Below are 14,598 nucleotides of genomic sequence, written 5' to 3'. Positions count from 1 at the left end.
ATTTTCAAACCCAAGTCCTCTGCTGCTTGCTGACGCTTTAACCCCCCTCCCCCACTGATGTTAACTGCAGTAGACACCGAGAAGCTTCCAGAGAGTGAGCTAGAGAGAGAACGAAGAAAGAGGAGTGAGAGAGGCGAGGGAGGAGAGAGACGGAAAGAAGAGAGGAAGGCAGCAGAGCGAGTTTGAACATTTTTCATAGTGTTGCTTCCCCAGCCCGCCCTTGAGAAACGCTAGGAGGGCACATTTTCGTATTTTGTTGTGATTAGATCCCTTGTGAAGGTCTTGTTACAGAAACGTTTGAATATGGTGTTCTTGTCAGATTCGGGTTATATCTGGTGCTGTTCTGTGTATGTGGTTGTGTTGTGTCTGCTTCAGAGTAAGTTTACAGAACACAAGCAAACCCTTTCATCAGCTTTCCGTAACTGCCGAATCTGTAGCCCTCTCTCTCCCAGCAGGCAGCGGGGCTCCTTCCAGATGGTGGTCTCTGCCCTTTCTGAGTCATGTTCCTTGGCCTGTAATTTTCCGGTCTTTGCGTTGACCACATCAGGGCGAGGCTCGCCACCTCCCAGCGAACACGGACTCAGCTCCGCTATGCTGCATGTTGAGGAGTTGTGATCAGCTTCTAAAAAAACGTCTCTTACAGAGAGGTCTCCATTTTTAACAAGCATTTGCAAAGCCAATAGGTCTTACGTATGTGAGAGCTACTGCTGTGGCGTAATAAAACATGAGGAAACTCCCCTACAAAGTCCTTTCAGTGCCTCCCCTCCCCAAGCTCTGGACCCAGTCAGAATCTCTCAGTCCAGGGTCGTGCACAGTGCTAGAGGGGCCCCATGGATTTTGGGGGCCGTCTGCACTTTGGGGGCTAATGTTACCCCACTGGGCTACTGGCTTTGCCAATACCTTTTAGGCATGTTGTACAGCAGCATGGCTAAAAGCTAGTTTCGTTGTGTAGAGGAGAGTGGTGCAGAGTAGAGTATAGTGGCGTAGCGTGGAATGGAGAGGCTTGAGTGGGGTGGAGCGGAGCAGCGTAGAGTGGCATAGTGTAGTGTGGAGTAGAATTGCATTTAGTAGAGTGGGGTTGTGTAGAGTAGTGTAGAGAGGAGTGTATTTTTGTAGACTGGAGTGGTGGAGAATTGAGTCAAGTAGTGTAGAGTAGAGCAGAGGGGAGTAAAGTGAAGTGGGGTAGAGTGGCACAGTACAGTGGAGTGGAGTAAAGTGATGTAGAGTGGGGTACAGTACAGTGGCATAGAGTAGAGTGGTACAGAGTAGAGTGGAGTTGAGTAAAGTTGTTTTGGGCAGAGTGACATAGATTGGGTTGAAGTGGCATACAGTAGAGTGGAATGGTGTATAGTAGAGTGGTGTAGAGTGTTGTGAAGTGGCGAAGAGTAGAGTAGTGTGGCATAGAGTCATGCTGAGTAAAGTGGAGTTGAGAAGTGTAGAATGGTGTACAGGGGTGTAGAGTAAAGTGCAGTGGCATGGGGTGGAGTGATGTAGAGTGGCGTAGAGAACAGTGGTTTAGAATGGAGTGGCATAGAGTGCTTTAGAGCACCATTGTGTATAGAGGCGTAAAGTGCCGTAGAGTGGAGTGGGGAAGAGTGAACTAGCGTGGAGGGGTGTAGAGTGGAGTGACATACAGTGAAGTGGTGTGGAGGGGTGTAGAGTGGAGTGGCATAGTGTAGCATAGTCTGGAGTGGGTGGCATGGAGTAGAGTGGCATAGAGCATAGTATTGTAGAATGGAGTGGCGTGGACTAGAGTGGAATGGAGTGTCGTGCAGTGAAGAGGAACAGAATAAAGTGGGGTAGAGTAGAGAGGTGTTGGGTAGGTTCTTATAGAGTAGAGTGGCATAGGGTGGGGTGCCCTAGAGTGGCATAAAGTACAGTGGCATTGAGTGGGATAGAGAGGCATGGAGTACAATGGAGCAGAGTGGCAAAGAATAGAGTGGCATGGAGTGGTGTAGAGTAGAGTGGAGTGGCATAGAGTACAGTGACATAGAGTAGAGTGGCATATGATGGCATAAAGTGGCGTGGAGTGGCGTAGGTCGGAATGAAGTGGTGTAGATTGGAGCAGAGTGGTGTAGAGTAGAGCTGCGTGGAGTAGTGTAAAGTGTTTTAGCAAGGAGTGGCATGGAGTGAATTAGAGACGCCTAGAGAGGCGTACAGTGGAGTGGAGTGGCATAGAGTGGTGTAGCATGGTGTAGAATAAAGTGGGCATAGAGAGGCATTGTGTGGAGTGTACTAGAGTGGCATAGAGCAGAGTGGCGTATGGTGGACTGGCATAGAGTGGAAAGTTGTAGACTGGACTGGAATGACGTGGAGTGGCACAAAGTAGAGTGGAGAGGAGTAAAGTGGCATAGAGTGCCATAGACTGGAGTGGAATGGCATAGAGTAGAGAGGCTTGGAGTAAACTGGTTTAGAGTGGAGGCATAGAGTGGCATAGAGTGGGGCGGAGTTGCGTAGAGCAGCATACAGTTGAATGGCATAGAGTGGTGAAGTGGCATAGGGAGGAGTGGCGTGGAGTGAAGTGGCATAAAGTGGAGTGGTGTAGAGGTACGTGGAGTGCAGAGGTGTAGAATAGTGTAAAGTGGCATGGAATGGTGTGGCATGACATAAAATGAAGTGGTGTAAAGTAGAGTGGTGTAAGGTAGAGTTCAGTGCCGTAGAGTGGTCCTGTGTGAAGTGAAGTGGTGTATAGTGGAGTGGCGTAGAGTGGCTTGGAGTGGCGTGGTTTGGAGTGGAATGACGGAGAGTGGCGTAGAGTGGAATAGTATGGAGTGGCATGGAGTGGCTTGAAGTGGAGTGGCACAGAGTAGAGTTGAGTGGTGTAGAGTGACCTGGAGTGGCGTAGAGTAGAGTAGAGTGGAATCGTATAGAGAAAAGTGGAGTGGGGTAGAATAGAGTGGCACAGAGTGGAGTGGAATAGAGTTGATGGGCAGAGGGCAGATTGGAGTGGTGTGGTGTAGAGTGGCGTAGAGTGGAGTTGAGTGGCATTGCCTGGAGCAGGGTAAAATTGAGTAGCGTAGAATAGGACAGTTGTGGGTATAAGTGAAGTGTCAATAAAGGCAGCAGGTAGAGTCAAAGTAACATAACTAAGAAACCGTATGCCTGTGTTAACAGTAGGGAAGAACATTTCATGTCCATGAAAAATAAAAAAAAATGCTTATAAAAAAAGTGTGTTTCAAAAATAACATGTACTTGGTCTATGCTCAAGGGAGGAGCTAACACAAGAATGGAACAGAAGTCTACGGGACCTAAGCAATTGAAAGATTGCAAATAAGAGTTACTATCAAAACAACTAAAGGTATGCTGTAGGCGGATTGTAAACCCACAGAATAGTAAGCAATACATGTGGCAGCATAGCGCATGCACTGTGTAGGAGAGACCTAAAAATGATTTAGCAGTTTTTAAATCAGCAAGGCTTGCCCAGCATTTCCCCTGTTTCACCACTTATACAACATCATAAAACTTTAGAAAAATACTTTAAAAAATAGGTAGCTATACAACTTAGTACACAAAACCCAGACACAATACTTATGCACAGATATTTAGGATCAGAAAAAGTAACAAACATGCACATAAAGGCGCATATGTGTTTGTAAACAGAACGTTTAGGTCAAGTGGCTTCTTGGTTACAGATGTTTATTCTAAGGTTACTAAATGTTCATTTTCTTGACCTTGGAATGATGAAAGGCTGACTGGATCCTCAAACCTATAACTAAGAGGTCAAGAACAGATCTTTGCAATAGATCCATTCTTCCAATGAGCCATCAGACCTGGCAAAGTACACATAAAGTCACACCCACACCATCACACACTCGTGTGCACTATAGGTGCAGGCTTACAATATGAACATATGCATAGAGACGAATTGGGTACTTTTACCTGTCTTTGTGAATCACCCCAAAATGTACAATATTCTTTTAGTAAAAGTGCAAAGAGGGAATAGTCTTTTTTATTTGCACTAACTGTGTATGAGTATTCCCTGATTGTAAGAAATTGGATTATTAATTGGGATGGTTGCTGCCCACCTCAAGGAATAATCACAACCCATGTCAGGGAGAATGCCTAAAATCACGTATTTAACCTCAGGTGAACCCACTGTTAGCTATGGCACTGAGCAGGTTTAAATTATGTGAAAAGTATTTCTGCAGTATCAAAACAGTAATAGAGTCAAAATACAAAACAATACATTTCCCAAACTGAATTTGAAAAATTATGTAAAATGTACTAAACCAAATGACACTAAAATGATAAACATCCAATAAGGACATCCAACAAGTCCTGTGTTTTAGTTCCTGTCTACAGACTGCTTTTAGCATGTGTTGTCAAAGAGCGCTTGTGGGCTACAGTAATACTTACAGTGGCCTTTGTGTCCTCCCATTGCCTACCATTGGTTGCCTTTCTTGTCAGTCTCATGTGCTTGCCTTTTTATTCTAAAGCATTTCTTTCTCTGCTTGTATTTGCCCCTATGCTGAAGCATAGCTTCTTTACCATCCTTTTTGATTGGATGACTTGCATCCTTCTACTGATTATATTCATGGAATTACTTTTTTCTTTCAGTACTGATACTCTATAATGTATGTGTTTCTTTGCTCTTCCCTCCTGTGCTGCCCCCCCCCCCCGAAATTAACCCTGTAATTTCTGTGTCACTTCCTATCAGCACATCTGTTGCTTCTCCACCATTCCCCGCCCCACTATCCTCCGCTCTCTTCATATTTCTACTATTCTGCCCCTCAACTCATCTGTTGCATCTCCCCCTTCACCTCTTGGGGTTTTCTCAGTTTTAATAAAAAATATAATTATTTAATTAATTATCTTTTTTACGTTTTTTTCGCACCTTCCTAGAAATTTTTTGATTCGACACACGTTTTGAACGTTTTGTTTACAAGATTGGTGTCTATCATCATGGAATGGTAAATTAAACTAAAAAACGAAACGTCCACCATGTATGATGCATGCACAGTCACTATTATGTAATCTCTCTGCGAAATAATAATTTGTGTTGATAGCTTGGAGACTGTAAAAATGATTGATAATCTTTACAAAGATGGGGCCTTGTTCTGGCATAGGTTAGCAGATCCGTACTACCATCATGCCCAATATTCTGAGCGCAGCAAGGGAAGTCATTGCAGTTCAATTAAAAATGTAGAATACAACAATGGTAAGTTGGAGCACTTAATGTCAGTAGTCACACAGTAGGCACAATTCAAGTGACATATTTCTAGTCAGAAATAAACAAACAAATTATACATATTTAGTGTTGGTGCTGAGGCTGCCATAGACTCATGACACATATGTGTAAACGTGTGTTGACACATGTGTGCTTATGCATCACCACGCTCTTTTTAGGTCTCGCCTGGCGTTGGAGCGCCCATGCGCTCCTCGCCTGCGAGAGCTATATTCAACAAGTCAGTTTCGAGAAGGGGACTCGAGCTCCGCCCCTCGTTTCCATTGGGCAGCGTCAGCGTTTTTGGTAAACTCTGGCATCCCATTGGAAAGAAGGGTTTTTTGTTGCCTCCCTTTGGCTTTTTGCCGAACTGGCTCGCCTGATTCACGGCTGTTGTGAAGACTTTTCCTATCTGCTTGTCTATTTAACAAGCAGATAAGAAAAGTCTTCACAACAGCCGTGAAGCGGGTATGCTACAAGCTGGCTCCTCATTGGCAATTGTACCCACTCCTCCCATTCCCTCCCCCCCACCCAAAAGCAAACTTCCCAGAGTTGCGCTCGTCTGTGCGTGGGTGTCAGGAAGCTCGAGTCGCTTGCTCGCTACCAGTGCCGCCTCCCTCCTCGCAACCCTCGCTATCTCCGGCCGCCATTATCTCTCCCCTACACTCGCAGCACATTAACCATATCTTGACCTAGCGCGTGCAAGATTTGTTGCTGGCCAGATGAGTGTTTGAGCGGCCCATGATTTTCTTGAATGTTGGCGATGGTGGGTTGCAATCTCAGCTCCCGGGGCACCTGCAGAGGGTCCGACTCGATGATTTACGTCCCGGGCTGGAGCCCTCCAGCAAATACTTCCTGGGTCTTGTTTCACAAAGCTATCCTGTGACCAAACTTGAAAATGGGAGGATATCATTGAAGGCTATACTGAAAGAACCAGAGTCTGAGCCGTCATCATCCAAAGTGCAATAAATATTTTTGCTTTTGGACCTAGTGAGTGCGCTATCTCTTTCATTCCCACACATACGCACACAAACTCTCTCACACACACACTCCTAAACCGAAGATGTTGTTTCTCAATGTGGCGCTCTCAACTCACTCCCCGTCTCACACACATGCCACCTTGCACCACACTATGCTGCTGTCTCATTCCACGGCCTACCTCACTCTTGTGCTCTCACACATTATGCCTCGCTGTCACTGTTCCACGCTTCTTCCTGCACATGGGAGCCCTCATTCCTCACACCCTTTTTACGTAAACGTTTACACAGCCTTGCATGAAATCGATATAGCCAGTCCTCCCTATTCAGCATCCAGTTACCACAAAGAAATAAGATGAGCCCCTGCCCTAAATGTTAAAGGTGCCGACCCTGTACTTTGAAGTTTATGCCTGTACCTGTCCACCATAATGGCCTCTGTGGTTCGTTTAATGACCTCTGTGGTTCTCTTAATGACCTCTATTGGACTCATTTGACGCGTCTTCCTCTCCCCAGAAAAAGCTTTTTTTCCCTGAACTATGTTGACCCCAACAAGAAGCATGCCCAAGCTAACCATTGTTGGGGCCCAGAAAAAAAGCATAGAGAGAGGGCGCTTCTTTGTCTTTCAGAGGCATCAGTTACCTAAAGAGGGGCACTTTAGGGGGTCCACCACAGAAATGCCAACTGTCCTTCGCTGAAGAGGGGGTGGGGGAGGCCGACTCCCTAATAATTGCTTTGACACCTAGCCACCCATTGTGTCCAGTGACTTTGATTGTGTATTTAGGGCCACCAATCACACAACTGCTCTTAATTGGCACTGTAATTATGCAGCAGCCTGAGGTGAGTCCACCGATGGGCTCGCCCTCATACTGGGCTAGATTTAGGTCTGCATGCACTAAACAAACCGCTGTACCCTGTGACTGGGGTTGAGGTGAAGTGATTAAGTGGTTAGTCATTATGTTCCCTTCAGGTAAACCAGTAATACACGTGTTTGCTTGTTACAACGAATGAGTAGAGCTCTGACCTAACTCTCCAGTGTCCCCTGTTCCCATGTAGTCTACTTATAAGCAATTCCAGCGAAAATCCACAGTTTGGCTGATCCTTTATTTTTGTGAAACCTTCTGCAAAACAAAGCTGTTGGTCTTAAGTGTATATCTTCGGCTTTGATCCTGGTGCATCTCCCCAGCCCCACCCATACCCCCGTGGTCTCGGCCCCACCCATACCCCTGAAGTCTCGGCCCCACCCACACCCCTGAAGTCTCGGCCCGCGCAAGCCGAGCTCCTGCAGTGATGCTTCAAGGCGCCCCCCCACCACGCCTCTCTGCCCCGTGGCTGTCCCTGTCCAGGTCCTGTACTGTCAGCAGCCCCACACCTGCATGTCTCTCTATCCCACAGTATTACCCCTTCCTCCCCCACGCGCTGTTCTGCAGTCTCTTTCCCCTCCATTTCACCTGCCATCTCTACCTTATAGTAGTCTGTCTCCCTCACTAGTTTGTTACCCTGCCGTCAGTCTGCTCAAGCCTCTATCGGTAGTGCGGCAGGTGCAGCGGCACCGGGAGTCTGAGCGGCACTGCTCGCCCAGTGGTTGGCCGTTGCTTCCAGTGCGCTCTGTACTGTGTGCTCTCCCAGGACCTCGGTACACCCTGCACGTCTCTCCCCCTGCCTGTCGGTTGCTCTGCCGCTGTCTCAACCCCCTCCTTGCAGTCCGCATGGAGAGGCGCCTCGCTCCCGGCTCTGAGGAGCGCTCTCCCATGCACCTATTACCAGCACTGTCAGGGCGGACCAGGAGTAGCGCCCCCTTGTGGTACTCCAGGCGCTTCTGAGAGGTTCGGTGTGCTACTCCTACAGCCCGTCCACAGGCGGCGCCTATAGGCTGCGGAGTCTACTACACCCATGACGTCACAGCTTTCAAAAAATGGCGAAGGGGAGGGGCATGGCAGGGATAAGAGGAAAGAGGGACGTTTGTGACAGGGCGAGAGAGACAGGCTGGAGGGGTCGGGCGGAGAGCAGGAGGCTGGTGAGGGAGAAATGCCTATGAGGAAGGCCATGGAGTGGGAGTGAGAGAGGAGGGAGGGTAAAGATGGAGTAGATGTGCGATGAGGAAGAGGCATCAGAGAAAGGAATAGGAGTGAGGGGATAGGGTAAGAGGCCGATAGTATGAAATGAGACGGAGGGAAACAGAGAGCAAGATAGAAGGATGAGAGGCAAAGAATGAAGGTGGAGAGGGGAAGGGAAGCAGATGGAGAGAGGTAGACAAAAGATAGGGTGACAGAAGAAACAAGCATTAAACATGCAAAAGGTCTCGCCTTTTATTAAGTTAAAGCCATTTGCTTTGCTATACAATACCATTAGCAAAGCAAATGGCTTTAACTTAATAAAAGGCAAGACCTATTGCATTTCCAATGCTTGTTTTCTGATGCTGTTCAGCGTGGACTTTAACTGTTTGTTTGTTTATGCAGCTGCTGAACAGCACCAGCCCAAAAAAAATGTTGGTAAAGCCAAAAGGTCTGCATTGGCAAAGCTGAACGGGGAGACTGATTGACTTTGCCAGTGCTTGTCCCTTACATTATGGGTTAAATCTCTCTGTATTTATAATGAGAAAAGAAAACTACTAGACCGGGACAGCAAAACAAAGAGAATTGGATAAACGTGAGCCTGATGTAGGACATTTTGAGAAATCTCCTTTGCTGATCTTCAAAAAGATAAAATTGTTTGAATGCTAACTCGTTGAACAGAACTGATTTTATTTCCATGCAGATTGGTTCCACGCCGTCCAGGCCCTGATGGTGCTCTCCGTCTTATTCTCCAGCTTCTCCTTCATCCTCTTCATGTGGCAGCTCTACACCATGGCACGTGGAGGGCTCTTCTACGCCACGGGCCTCTTCCAGATCTTTGCAAGTAAGGGATCTTTGCTACCTTTGTCTTCCTATGTTCTTTTGTTTATTTTCAACTTCCTGGTCGCATTTATCCACTCGAACCCCTCAACCAGGGCACAAGTCCAAAACAAGCATTTGCAATGGAATATGTCTCGCATTTATGAGAGTTTGAGTTATTAGCAATGCAATAGCTTAAACTCTCCGAAATGGAAGATCAATTGCATTGCAAATTACTAGCGCTCATGGTGCGCTTTCACATTCATGGGGGCTGCTCCCCTTTCTTTAGACAAACCACATCTAAAGAAATGGGCGTGGCCAACTTTAAAGTGAAACCGCGGCAAGGGGCGCTTTGACAAAAAAAGCATCTGTTTGTCAAGTTGACAAACAGATTTTTTTTGTTGTAAAAGCGCCAATGCCCCGCTTTCACTTTAAGTGCGGCTGCGCCCCTCTCTTTAGATGCCTAGTCTGAAGAAGGGGAAGTGGCCTCCATGAATGGAAAGTGTTGTACCTGGACTTTGTCTCTTTTCCCCGGGTTTGTATTTCCTTGTTGCTCTCTTGATGTCACTGTGAGATTACCAGGTGACATCCTAGAATGTTGGGAGTTTTGCCTGAGCCTACTGGCAGTTGGAGGCAGGCTGAGTGACAGGGAGGTCACTCCTGGTGGGGTCTCTTAATTACCATCTTAACATCTGGACCTGTAACCATCCTGAATAAAGCAACTTAAATATATTCCTGACTCAAGGACTGCATGGACGCTAGTAAACAAAACAAAAAAAAAGTATGCGCAGCTGCTATACTTAAAGCGGACCATGCTGCTAAAATAAAGAAAGAAATGCGACCGCTATAGTTAAATCGGACCTCTTTTAGGTAATAAAATCAAAGCAGGCGGTGTGCTGCGACATAGAGGGTGGTAGAGGGGCAAATCATTAAACAAAATAGTGCCCACAGCCAAGATAAAGCAGACCGTGTAACAAGACAAGTAAAAGGTCCAGTCGTTATGGAAGGTTAAAATGCAGACAAGGCAGTACCAAGGTGGGACTAACAAGCCTAATAACAACTCTGAAGCCAGCATTTACAAAGGACAATGACAAAAGCCAATTAAAAATATGGGCGGCGCTTCAAAGCCACACTCCAATATTGCATGCCTCGCAGCAGCGAATGCGCTGCCCGGCTCGACTTAAAAAGAAATGGGGGGACTAACCGAGTTAGGCAGTATGCCTTCATGGTGCATGATATCACAGCGCAGCATCACGGCGCTGCAACACGGGAAGTGGCTTCACAACCCATGACCTCACAAGGAGTGACATCAGATCTTAACACCTCACATATAAGTTTCGCAGGTCTATCCTGAGTACATTTGAGTGCATTACGAAATTTATTAAATGAAATTTTGCGTCTGGGTTGTGCCCAAAAAGTTGACGCATCCCTCGACACAAAACATAAGCCTCAACTTACACTTTTGTTTTGTAAAAACGTTGCCACAAAGAAATTGGCAACAAAGAGAAATGTGGCAGTAAATATATTTTGTTTAATTGGTTGCAAAAAGTGCATTTTTAAATATCTGATGGGGTTAAGACACCTGCTGCAGACATCTTTGTGTGCCTAAAAATTCCCATGGAAAAATTATAATGCTAAGGTAATTTTGCATGTTAATTTATTTACTGGAGAGATCTGTGTTTTTTCAAAGCCCAGTTTTGAATCGAAGTAGAATTGTGGGTTAATGTGTCTCTTGCAAAGCACATCATCTAACATGGAGATGACAGATTTGTATTTTATGTAGTTAGGTGAGTGGGTTACTGCTTATAACACAGAGATCATTGTGTTCCTTGCAGTTCACGAATTGTAAATCTTCTAATGTAGCACAGTGAGCTATAAAGGACATGTGACTCCTACGCCTTGTTGTAACCCTGTCTTCTGTAACACATCCTGTACATTGATTTATATATTTATACAATTTATTATCAATGAATAATGTGCATGTGTGATGTAAAGCGCTCTGACACCCTGCTTTGGGATGATTAGTGCCTATAAAAAATAAAATAATGGTATTTGAAATGTTATTTGTGTAAATACTGGGACAGACCAGCACATTTGACATACTTACAGTGCATGCATATCTCTTATATACAGGTATTAAACAAAGTCTAAAGCATATCTCTCCTAAGTATTTGTGAACACGCTGTGCCCCCTTGAATCTAGGTGTGATGCTCAGACAGCCCCAACTAGAATAGGAGACCAAAGGGAGGCCTGGTGGCCCCTTAAATTCGGCCTTTGTCATGGGCCAGCTGGAGCCTGAAATACGAAAGCCCCCCAACCGCATGCACGTTGCTGCTCTGAAAGAAAGCAGCGGTACTGAATGTGTGTCGATGCCTGAAAATTACTCCGGGACAAGTTCAGCATATTTCAGTGAGGCCCACTTCTTGCAGGGTGGACGGCATCCACTTTGTGAAAATATGCAAGGTTTGAATGCTTATGAAAGTCACTAATTAGAACTTTTCCTGGCTAGTCATCCAAAAAGGTTGCCAATGTCAAATATTCTGTTTTACAATATTGAATTTACCACACACTAATAAGTAGTGTAATTATATAGCACTCTCAAGAAGGTCCCTTTGGTAACATACATTATTAGACATATTGCACAGAGCAGTGAGATTGCTGTAGATTAAAAGTGATGCATTAGATTTCCCTGGGTGGGGAGTTGAATTGGGATTGCGTGGATAACAGAAAATAAATTAATTTAAGTTAACTGTATAACAATTAACAAAATGTCAACATATGATTTTAATTAAGAAAATTGTACCCACGGCGTGGAGATGCTCCATCTCATAAGAATGTTATTGTCACTCACCTGGTAGGCAAATAATCTTAAAATGCATTACGCCTGGTTATGGCGCATAGATACTGCACTGTGTTGCTGAGAGACTACTTACTCTTCTGTCTTGTTGCAGGTCTGTCTGTCTTCACTGCTGCTGTGATCTATGCTTGCCACGTCTCGGAGTTCCACACTGGTCGACTGAGGGATGGATACTTTGGCTACTGCTTTGTGTTGGCATGGGTGGCCTTTCCTCTCTCCATGATCAGCGGCATTATGTACATCCACCTACGCAAGCGGGAGTGAGGTGAACAGTAGGACCTTCCTTGCCATTTGAGAAGACTTTACAGATAAAGGTGCACAATGGGCAACCTGACCAGATTTTGTCTCCTCCAGCTTTCCTGTCGCGATCGCTCCCTGCCTAAGACACCATTTCCATATTTACGGACCAATGCAAAGTTATATTGAGTCTGCGATTTGCTCAGAACATGTTGTCGAACAGTATTCAATTGCCCCTTCGAGTTACCGCACCAGGATTGACTGATCCCACATAGTACAATGATTCATCCAATGGAGCGAGGGATGCCAGTTTTATCTTGTGCCAACTCCAGGTAGTGTCAGCAAGACCAGCCACCAGACAGAACATGATAGACATTGGAAAAACCCCTATGCCTTAGCATGAGGCTGAGAGGGACCTGACACCTTCCACCCTCAGAAATATTATTGTGTTCTTCAAAGACTGTCTAACCGTCCAGCAATGCCAGAAACCAGGCACAGCCCTGGGAAACAGAATCCGAAAGCCCATCAGGACACGATTGGACAGGGCCGAGAAGAAGAAAGAGGTGGAGACATTCCTTCTCTAATCACTGGCACAACGAATTGTTTTACTTTTCCCAAAAGAAAGAAGATGCCTCGCCCAGAAAAAATCCTACCATAACTGAAAATGGCATTTTTATCCAATAATGAACAGCAGCTAGAGGTGTAATGGTCAAAAATGCAATACTGTGTTTTTGAGAATACTTCTGCACTCTTCTTATCTCCCTCCACCACAATAATTTCATATTTTTTATCCTTGAAGCCGGTTGCAGCTGGTGGCATCTTATGAAAATCGGTATTTTTTCTACTTTTTGTTGAAAGATTCCATTATGAAGACGTTTATCTTACAAAGTTATTTACATGTAATGTTAAAGTATACATATAAATAAAACAAATAATCTTTAAGATCTGTTGAAGAGACAACCCATTATTCATTGTCAAAAAAATGAGTGTGTGCTTGGACATAGGGGGGGGAGGGGTAATCCAGTTCAACGTTGAATATACATCACCCAGCTGCATTGAGAATGGACGTCAAGTGTGGTAAACACCCAAGAAAGATGTATTATTGTGTAATCCTTGTACGATTCACATCAATTGGAGCAGTTAGCCTCCTTGTTCCAGCACAAATTAGAAATTCACACATTCCTCTCAATTATATGGCCTCTGCCGAACATGCTAAGTAGAGTGAAGGGCAGTCATTTCAGTCTCATTAAAAAAGTGGAATGCAAGCATTGTGGTGTTGCTGCACATCATGTCAGTAAATACAGTGAGAAGGATTTCTGAGCAGGCACACTTCTGCTAACATACTTTTTTACCATCAAAACATACATCATGAATAATGATTACAAGTATAATTACGTTAGTCTAAATTTTACAATGGAAAATAGAAACAGAAGTTCACTAGTGACATTTACATATAAATTCTGCTATAAGCCAACAAATTCAATAATTTTAAAAGATGCTATGTTTAAAAAGCAATGCAAGCAACTGTTTCGCTGGGATGTGCATCCATGCATATAGGGCCACTTTATTTTCATAACATACGTAGATTTATTAGATACCCATTACTAAAATCTGTGGACACATTGAAGGTAACGAGTTAAGAGGGTTTGTCCAATAACACCTCTGGTTTCCCTCTCCTCTTTTTAGTATCCACTCCATCACACCTTCTCAACTCTTCCTAGGCAGAACCACTATCACTATCTACAATAACGGGATTGTCCTAATTCAATCCACAGACAGGAACCTGGAACTACTAGACAACCTGTTCCCCACTTTCAAAGAGAACCTCTCCAACCATCGGACCTCCACTCACATCCCCGCCAGTATTATCACCCCAGACCTCACAGCCCCCACCGACAACTCTTGTTACTTAGTTCAGCACCAGAACGACATGCACCTCACCTCCTCCCCCAACACACCAGTCACTCACCCACCTGCTACAACCACCCCACACCCCGCAATCACAGACATAAATAACCTCCCATCACACACTAGCCGACCCCACACTCCCACCCCGGTGACCCCCTCTCATAATACTCCCACCCATCCTCTCCCCTCTGGCACCATAGACCCCGCCCACAACCCCTCTAACCTAGTTCAGCACCTGATCGACACACATAGCGACAAATCCCACGCCCTGTCCCCCCCCCTCTCTCAGCCCCCACTTCCACACGCTAACTAATCATGCAGAGCACACCACATCTACCATCTTAACTCCCCCGCCCCACGACAGGACCATCCCCAACCTCAACTCCCCCCCCACTCTCAGCCCTCACTTCCCTTCAGGCTCCCCTTTCACCACCATCATACACTCCATTTCCACCCCGCTCTCTCCGCCTGCCATGAACCCCCGCCTCCACGCCTCCAACCTCCTCCATACTCCATCCACTCCCATCGCCCCCGTACCCTCTCTCCCTAACACCAACCCGCACGACGACAACACGGAGCCCTGCA

At 45.6% G+C, this 14,598-nt stretch overlaps 1 protein-coding gene across 1 annotated transcript in view; it reads left to right on the top strand.

Moving 5' to 3' along the window:
- Positions 1 to 13,047, top strand: part of EMP3 (epithelial membrane protein 3 (MAM blood group)) — an 83,054-nt gene extending 70,007 nt beyond the window's left edge. The window contains exons 4-5 of the mRNA XM_086930358.1: positions 8,896 to 9,036; positions 11,963 to 13,047. Of these exons, the coding sequence (XP_086786484.1) occupies positions 8,896 to 9,036; positions 11,963 to 12,132 (311 nt within the window). The 3' untranslated portion in view covers positions 12,133 to 13,047. The remainder of the gene's footprint in view (positions 1 to 8,895; positions 9,037 to 11,962) is intronic.
- The last annotated feature ends 1,551 nt before the right edge of the window (positions 13,048 to 14,598 follow it).

Source organism: Lissotriton vulgaris, chromosome 7 (genome assembly GCF_964263255.1).
Source record: "Lissotriton vulgaris chromosome 7, aLisVul1.2, whole genome shotgun sequence".
In the NCBI taxonomy this organism is placed as follows: Eukaryota; Metazoa; Chordata; class Amphibia; order Caudata; family Salamandridae; genus Lissotriton; species Lissotriton vulgaris.
The sequence above is the reverse complement of the archived record's forward strand: the minus strand, read 5'-3'. Positions and strand labels throughout refer to the sequence as shown.